This window comes from Lytechinus variegatus, chromosome 7 (genome assembly GCF_018143015.1).
Source record: "Lytechinus variegatus isolate NC3 chromosome 7, Lvar_3.0, whole genome shotgun sequence".
Taxonomy (NCBI): Eukaryota; Metazoa; Echinodermata; class Echinoidea; order Temnopleuroida; family Toxopneustidae; genus Lytechinus; species Lytechinus variegatus.
Genome location: NC_054746.1, coordinates 10,477,641 through 10,486,972, shown reverse-complemented (window position 1 = coordinate 10,486,972; position 9,332 = coordinate 10,477,641). Strand labels below are relative to the sequence as shown.

Genomic DNA, 9,332 nt, shown 5'->3' with positions numbered 1-9,332 from the left:
ATCCAATGTAGGTCAGATCATGAGAGAAATCAACTCTCAAGGTTTTTTTTTCCTCTCTCTTTTCTCCTGATTTCTTTCCAACTGTGTATCATACTCAAGAGTAAACAGATGAGATTTACTGCAAGAATATCCCATTCTACTAACACACTAATCAAAATAAATTAGATTTCACCAAAATATTGCAGAACGTCACTTCTCAAATCCATGTTGACTCCATCTGTTCTTCCAAATTATTAATAATAAACTAATTTGTTGTGTAATACCACACTTTAATATTCATGCTCATATTCAGAACAATGACTTGCCTTGACGATATGAATCTGTTGTTTATTATAGGCGTCATAATTCACATTGAATCCATAAAAAACTGTCTTGAGAATGGCATTTATTCATGACAGCATTAAAAAAAATACAATGTAAGTACACATTTTGCATTACTGGCATTTCAAAATTTTAGCCCAGAAGGTTTCAGTCAACTCAAGTTCAGAATAGTTACTAGCTTACAGACTACAATCAATTGCTTGTTTTTCTTCTTCCTTTTTTTATTCAATGTGAAAGTTACTTTAATCTGCTCACACCGATTGTGTGCCATGTTACTCCATAATTTCATGATCATGTACACAAAAATACATGTATGTACTACAAGGATACTTTCAATACCAAAAAGTAACCCCTTTCTTCGTTCGTTGTTGAATTATCGCTTATTCCTTTCTCATGGAGAGGGGTAGCATTCCATCGACATAAAAAGTCTACAAAATTCTTCATGCAGTCAACAAATTTTTAGAATTTTATTCATCAATGAAAAAAAATATATTAGAGTAGACACATATAAACTTGAACATGAGAAATTACAAAGAGCATCTCAGTTCTCTCTCATCTGAAGTTTATCCACAACCATGCATCAATCTTCTGATAGACGATATAAATTGTGAGAAAAACATTGTTTGTTTAATCTAATTCTAGAGGGGGAAAGGAAACGATACTACTACCACTACACAAAAAGAATAAAGCATTGTGGCCTCAGAGAAGATAGAGATTGAAATACAATATGTAAATCTATATGCACCAGTTGATATATATACAAAGATATTTGCTTTAACATCTATCCTAATGCTACAGTTACACCAATTAAACTGACTCCAAAGTGACCAATGTTCTGGCATTGGAAACAATTTAATAACCTTGGTTGATTCCATTGGCTACAATGAAAATCAAGCGCATGATCAATCGCTAACCTTTGTGTAACGGGACCCTGGAATCAGTTTCGTATGTGCGACTGTGTCATAAAAGAAAGACTACATATGATAAAGCATGTCTCTAATTCTTCATAAATAACTTAGGTTTATAGAAGAAACCTTACACAAGAAAGTTCCTTGGACTCAATAAATTTCACAGAAATACAACAAAACTGTAAATAAGAGAATATAGAAGGAATGTAAATAAATTGTGATAAAGAAGAAAAAGAAACGGGGGGGGGGGGGGGATTCAAGCAAGCCATGAGCTCTCAGCACATCAAAACATAAAACTAATTCATCTTTGAAACAGTATGTCCTTTAGTGACAAAGAAGTTTTTTAACTACAAAAGCAGAAATACAATTTGCCCCATTTTCAATGAAAAAAATATTATGAACCATGATGCATTGCACATTGCACAAATTATACTTTTTAAAATACTGTGATCTTTACAAAATAATTGTGTCCGAATGATTGTGTGACGACATCGTTAACTCCAAAACAAGAGCTGCCAACCTTTTGGAATTAGGAAGAGCAAATATGTATCTAAATCTCCAAAATTGGTATTTTCTCAATTAACCTTATTTCATTCTCTAAGTCACTCTATTGTTATCCTCCGCCAAAACTCCCTGGGAGGTTACAAATTTCTGCTTTAGCACATATACCTGAATATAAAGAACTCCATCTCAAACTCAATCACTTTAAAGCACATGTGAGCGCATACTTCAGTGCTTCCATAAATGTTTACATACAATGTTACATGTTATCCTAAGAAGTTTCTCTTTTGCCCTTCATTTCTTTTCTTTTCAGCCCTGAATTCATTCTTTTTAGACGACCTCTTGTACATCTAAGTCACATATCCATTACAATTTCTATTTGGTTGTATTAGTTAGCAGCTCTGCCATTGTTAAATGGCAATATCTAATTCAAATTTTACCCAATAACGTATGGCCATTAAAAGTTATGAATCACAAACTTATTTATTTTGTATCAGAAATGACCATTTATTATTTGGTTGTTTTGGCTAAACCCATACCCAACTTCAAGAAATTAGAATAAAGGATAAAGAAGGAAACAAACAAATAAAGGCACTATAGATGAAGAAAACTATTCAATCAGCTTCTTAGATTTGAAGTAGCGCCTGAGATAAAAGACTTGCCATGTTGCTAAACTCATTAGACAAACCATTGAGAAAATACTGAAGTATAATACTCTGGAATTTGTAGATTCTGTAACACAAACATAGAGAAATAAAAAATATATTATTCACACTAATAAATAATGACTGAAATATTGAAACACGGTAACACTATATAAAATTGATAACTGTTTACAATAGAATGCACCACTGGCATAGATTATAGCAGCAAACCTATTATTCGGGAGGGGGGGTGGATTCTGAAATACAAAAAAATATTAAATAATATATTTCATACATTAATAAATAAAATGTAACTAAAATATTCCAAAGAAGCAGTAATACTCATGATTACTGGTTTACAGCATTACATAACACATGAGAGAAGTGAACTTATTTATCGGAGAGGGGGGGGGTGATCTATTGCCAGACATGTTGATGTAATGTCAGCATACTTGATGTTCCATCAAAAATGGATAATCATCTCTGGTAAAAATATACATCATTATCTCTTCTTCTACTTTCCTTCATGACTGACAATGGTAAATGCAATAGCAAGAACATCATGTGAAGCAATTCCTAAATGATAAAGCGTTTAGTAAATAAAAGAAACCTTTCTTTCTCATTCCATCAATGAAAGTATTTTTCATAATAAAATCTAAAGGGTTTGTAGTAGCACAAACCAAAAGGCATCAACATCCATTTTGGTTTCACTGTCCTTCAAATCATACATAGCTGACAGCTATGTGTTAACAATTCTGATGAGCATTTCACAAAACCAATAATCAGTGATTTCACTGACAACTGTTATCATCACATGAAATCCTTGTATCTGATTGGCTCAGAACAGATTAGTCAATGAAAATCGCTGAGTTTTGTTCCATGAAATGCTCCCCAGATTGCCTCATATCAAGCACTTACCATTTGTGTCTCTCATCTCTTCCTCTCTCTTCTTCATGTATCCAAAGTCATTGACGATAGCTTCTGACAGATCTTCCAGCCTCCGTAGTTCAATCTCCATTGGTTTTAGCTTCTCGGACTTGGCTAGCTATAACATGGTTATAATTTTGAGAAAATACAGTTACAATACAAATGGCACTGCTTAATTCAATACTGGAAAATTTTGACACTGATTACCTTATATGGAAAAAATGGAATGAAATTGACATGATTACAGTTACATAACTTTTTAGAAGCACTATCCCGGTCAGGCAAGTAAATGGTTAAATAGTTGGAATATACTTGCCCAAAAATCTATTTCACTTGCCCCAAAAAATCATTGAAAAAAAAGAAATTTTTGGGGTTTTATATGACCAAAATTAGTGTCAATATCATATCCTATCGACCCTACTTTTGGTCATTCTACTGTGAGAATTTGCTTACCCGATTCGGGCAAGTAGTTTTGGTCTTTGGGTCAAAACACTTGCCCCGAGCAACTGGACAAGAGCTTATGTAGCACCCTGTTACAGAATGGCCCCTGAAAATCACATGATTCATATCTGAATAAAAATGTCTGTAAACTCTGTATCATGAATTATGATGATTACTACCCGCATGTACAATCATATTTGATTTTTTTTTCAAACAAATACTAACTTATGGGTGTTTCCAGTAATATGAATATTTTCCAATTTTTGAAGGACTAGATTATGATTTGACGATGCAATTTTTAAAGGGTTTTACAATGTATCACAGATACAATCAGGACCCAACAGATCTGTTTTTTTTTTAAGTTGAATTAATGTTAACCAATCTCTTTAGTGAATTTCATTTGGTAAAATAAATTTTCGACACTTACATCTTCGTAGCTCTTGGCCTCCACACCATGCTTGACTACGATAGTGACTTCCCTCTCTCCTGCTCGCATACCTGTGAAAAAAAAGTTACATAGAACATGATAATATCTTTAAAAGACCACCAGACAGCAGCAGCATAAAGTAGATTTAAAAATGCCTTTGTCAAATAATTACTTTTTGTCAGCTCTACTTTAAAGGAAATCATTTTTCATTTTTCTTTTACATTTGTCTATTTTTCTCCAAAAATTCTCTTTATATTGTATATTTCTTATGTTTATTATTTTGTTTCCTTTTGCTTTCATAATGAAGAAAAATCCTTCAGTTATCATTCCCAGACAATTATGAACAATTAGAGTGTCAAATGATTTAATAAATTGGATGTGTACTGTTAAGGATTTGTACCCCAATTGGCTCTCCATACTTAAACCACAACTTTAAACCAGGGTTTAATTTAGACCCGAGTTCAGAATACGGGCCATGTACAAATGTAGTTTAAGCTTACCTGCAGGTACTTTTGTAATGAAACAAATTTCATAAGTGTCATAATCGTCTGTAGTGAATGCAAATTTTCCTTCTGTTGCTTCTTCTCTTGTGTACAATGTATGACCCTTAGAGTCTGTCACCTGTTAATAAGGAATGAAAGTGTGGTTAACAAATGATCAATAAGAATATTCAAACATCAAATATATTCCTCATCTTGAGTAAAGAATGGAGGAGAATTTTTTGAACATTTTGGTGATTGGAAACTGTCTGATACTTTTCTTATTGTTGCTTGATTAATATTTTTCATAATCATTTGAAAGTAACAAAATCTGAAAAATAAATGATTTCCAACAAGAATATTACATTATTGAATAAAAAAAAAGTGGTTGATGGAATCAAAAGTGTGCCGTTTAAGTTAACACAGAATTTCAACCGCGTTGGCGGATTTAAATCACGTTGATTTAAATCGTGATTTAAATCGCGATTTAAATCACCATGATTTTTAAAAAAAAATCATTGATTTAAATCACTTCCATTGAAAAATGTACAAATCATGGACAAAGTATTTGTTCAATGCAGTTTTAATTCTTCAAGTCAACTGAAAAACTTTGAATTAACTTTATATCAATAAAAGATCAACAAAGTCTTCATATCTACTTAAAACAAATTAAAATCAAATTAATAAAATCAGGTAATTCCTTAAAAACTACAGATGTATGTTGTCAATCATTTTTTGTAAATTATGTCGAGTTTTTCTTCTGAAATTTTACATTCTTTGTCAGTTATTATTAGTCAATTTCTTTCTTAACGTAAAGTTTTCACATAATCCAAAGACTTTTCAGAGAGCAGTTTGTAAAAAAAAATATAATATATAAAAGTCAATGAGAAAAGGTTTGTTGGCAGTTTTCCAGTTTTGATCCTTCGCCTACACATAACTACTTCTGTCATGTAAAATAAAAAAATGATACCTGCATGTAATCAACATATTTAACATGCCTCTTATTTCGTATTGTTACATTTATCATACATTTGATGTTTTGAATAACATAATTATAAAAATCACATTAACATAATTTAGTACAGTCATAATTTGACTGTTGAGAAAAGCTTTCTCTTATAAACCTTTTAAGTCACTGCAGCCCATTTTATGTTCAGTGCTACAAATAATGGAAGTTTTGTATCTGCATGTAATAATGGAAAGAGCTCTATAACAACAATTTGCAAAACATTTAACACTGCATTTTAATGTTAAGATGCAGGTACTTCAGTTACAATCATTGGCAGTTGTAAGCTGTGTCTCATTTAAAATAAAATACTTCTTTTTGTAATACATATGTTGTAATTTAAGCAGTTTTTATCCTTTAAGTTAAAAGTAAGTAGATTTTTTTTCATACTTCATGGATCAAACAGATTTTTTTGTAGAGAATATGGGAATAAAAATTGTAGATTAATGTAAAAAAATCACAGTAACAGAATGTAGTATAGTCACCCTTTGACTAAGCTATCTCCTATATTGTTCTCCAAAACTGAGAGTTTTGCATCTATATCTGTAGCAAGAGAAGAGCTTTTTATCAAAAAGATCCTAAACATATACAGTTGTAGTCTCTCTTTGACTATTGTAAAGCTGTGACTAATTGAAAAAAATCATTGATTTGAATTATTTCTCTTACAATATACAAGAATACTAGTAATTGGCAAAGGGTTTGTTGGCAGTTTTGATGAGGGATTTTTTCTCTTGGATTTTTTAAATATTTGAATGAAAAATCCCAGAGGGGAATTTTCTCTACTCACTGGGAATTCCCTATGGAATATTCCTTCATAGGCCTATGTATGATAGAATTAAGTTCAGATACATGATTCCTCAAATTTATTCTTAATTGTCCATTTTTACTCGATTTTAATTACAAAATATGTGGTTAAGAACAATATTAGGGGTGAAATGTATAACATCAATATTGATGTCATTGTAAGAGTAAGGGGGGGGGGATAATTACCCTTTTTTTCGAAGGAACTTTAAAAAAATCAAAAAAATAAAAAAAATCTGATTTAAATCAAATAAATCCGATTTTTTTGATTTTTTAAAAAAAATCAAAAAAATCGCCAACCCTGAATTTCAATGATCACAGCTGCTGCCAATCTAGAAAATAAAACTTCAATTGCAACTCCCAACTTGTCATGATATGACCCCGATATGTCATGCAGGTATGAATGGCCAGTGTACTTATGAATATTGATTGTAAATAATTGTTATTTGTATAACTTTTTAAATCAAGATTTTAATTTTATTATTTAATAAATAATAATTTTAATCTATGAGTTGTTCTTCAAAACGGCACTTCGTAACATAGCTCATCGAAGCTATGTCATATCGAGGCGGTTCAAGGGTCTAGCATATTGTATTTGTGGTGTTGACGCATGGATCGAGAGATCTACACGAAATCGGTCTGGTAAGAAACTTCTCATTTTCCATATTAATACAAACATATTTTTCAACCCCTTCATACGCATTAGGCGTATGAAGGTTTTCACCTATATATGAATAAAATCAAGAGAAACAAACAGACTTTAACAAGTCTCGCTCAAGCATGTATAAGGACCATTTTTAAGGCTCCGTGATGTAAAGGCATATGTAAAAATATTTTTAAATATCATCACAGAGTCCTCAAGCCAGACTAAGTCAAGGCTGTTTGTCCTAGACAAAAAGCTCCCGTGTCTGTTAAATTGGTTGTTCCGCTGAACTCTGTTGGCTCCACTCACCAAATACAAAGACCGAAGTTCTAACTCGATCTGTACAGGGACTCGTTTATATATTAAGTTAGGACAAATCAAGGAAGTGGGAGTTGGGCGACAGCCAAAGTAAATCACGGTTTTTGTCCTTTTAAGTTTATTTTTTCCCTGTTTTGATGCATTTCAGAAATTCAGGCCAAAACAGATTAAATAATTTTTTTTGGTCAAGTTCTTATTATATATTTTTATGAAATAAACACAAAAATCGATGAGCCCCACTGGAATGATTTTGTATTGTTAACCCCCTAATGGCCGCTGCATAATCACGAGCTGTGTTCAAGGAGAAATAAAAAAAATTAAAATGTCAATGTTATAAAAATCCTACGAGGAGAAAAAAATCAAAATGTTATTGTTAAAAGAGAGGCAGCGTAGCTCAGTTGGTTAGAGCGTATGTTTCGTATAAGATTGTAGATCTCAACGTGAGGGGTTAGAGTCTCGCTCATGCAAAAACGCGTCTAACAAAAATTCTAATGTTATAGCGTTGTGTTATCGAGCCTCACCACTCTATTCAGTACAGGTGTGAATGCAGTTGGAAAACACTCTGTCCATCGGAAAGGACACAAATGTTGGTCCCTGGCCTTGTATAGGAGAGTCTTAACCAATGCACGTTAAAACCAATAAATACACTATTCATCAAAGGGTGTTCATCCGGTGTATTGCACCTGCCGGTCCCGGTAAAATGCAGGTCAAGTCAATCTTGATGTTCATATGTTATTATAATCAATATAAGATTGTGGGCATTAATGGAAAGACAAGACAAGAGAAAAACTCCTCAAAACAGACGGCTGCCAAAAAAAGTGCCAGCTGTTTTTCATTTGTCCGACTTGTATTGTAATATTGTTCCATTCTCTATCATATTCATGCTTTTTTATGGAGAAAAGAGGCAAACATGGCAAGGTAAGACTTCAATTTTGTTTTCAATATTGAACTGAAAATTTGAACCCATTTTTCCTTAATAATTTTGAGCTCACCTCGCGCGCTCGGCTCAGCCGCCAAGTAGCAGCCGAGCTGCGAGCGGAGGTCTCAACTGTACCCGCCCCGTGAGTGCCCCGGTAGACTGATTCGGTACCGCTAATGATACTTGCCTGCAATGTTGTCTTGTGTCCCGGTGCATCTGACAGTTTAAAATCCCCTGTTACAAGAACATCTTTATGTATTTCATCTTTGAGACATCTCCTAACATTAGCAGCTAGCATGAAAGAAATTGCGTGAACTTGTATAGCCAAAAGGCTTAAGATCACAGGCAAGAAAGGAATATAATTGAGCTTCATCTTGGTTTCAGTAATAAGTGAGAACAGAGTATCGTGCAGATCGTCCGTTAAAAATTCCACCAGAAAAAAAGTCGACCCTATTTTTTTTTCAAAATAAAAGTTCCAACAAAATTTCCCGATTGTTAATGTTTTAATCATCCGGTATAAAATCTGAATTTAAAAATCCTTTGAGCTTGAAAATTAATATTTAGGGATAAAAACTTAATAAATCGATCGGGTCCCTATCCTTATACTATAGGGGAAGGCGGGGTAAGTTGAGCATAGGGGCAAGTTGAGCCACCAGCCCCAGGCCAATAATGAATGAGTCAGACGTTGTGGTGGTGTCATGTATTGATGACCCATATCATAACCCCTAACCCCACCACATTGTTTCCAACTTTGAAACAAAAAGTATTTTTTTAGAGGGAAAAATATGAATTTCAGCCAAAAAAGTAAAAAAGAGTGTGAAATAGATAAGTGCTTTATAAACACACACGTCTTTAAATATAATAAAGACATGACAACAACATTATTAGTCCATGTATGGATCTTCATTCTTGTCATAGTCTTTTATATGATGGATGCATAATAAATGTGTGGATACAAAATTTTCGCACTGAGTTCGGACTGGGGTAAGTTGAGCCA

At 32.9% G+C, this 9,332-nt stretch overlaps 1 protein-coding gene across 1 annotated transcript; it reads right to left on the bottom strand.

Annotated features, from left to right (window-relative positions):
• Positions 1–2,115: 2,115 nt before the first annotated feature.
• On the bottom strand, positions 2,116–8,772 carry LOC121418420 (transmembrane emp24 domain-containing protein 10-like). The gene is made up of 5 exons (XM_041612270.1): positions 8,523–8,772; positions 4,670–4,790; positions 4,170–4,240; positions 3,293–3,419; positions 2,116–2,462 (listed from the first exon to the last, which is right to left on the bottom strand). Exons 1-5 carry the CDS (start codon positions 8,706–8,708, stop codon positions 2,341–2,343), a joined length of 627 nt encoding a protein of 208 aa, XP_041468204.1. The 5' UTR covers positions 8,709–8,772; the 3' UTR covers positions 2,116–2,340.
• Between the last annotated feature and the right edge of the window lie 560 nt (positions 8,773–9,332).

What these genes read in the sequence shown, in the direction of transcription:
- LOC121418420 (XM_041612270.1), bottom strand. Translation starts at nt 8,708, where the DNA reads ATGAAGCTCAATTATATTCCTTTCTTGCCTGTGATCTTAAGCCTTTTG. An exon ending in AGGCCAAGAGCTACGAAGAT is followed by an intron (nt 3,420 to 4,169) that starts GTAAGTGTCGAA and finishes ACCATGTTATAG; the next exon opens with CTAGCCAAGTCCGAGAAGCT. An exon ending in AGAGATGAGAGACACAAATG is followed by an intron (nt 2,463 to 3,292) that starts GTAAGTGCTTGA and finishes TTTGTGTTACAG; the next exon opens with AATCTACAAATTCCAGAGTA.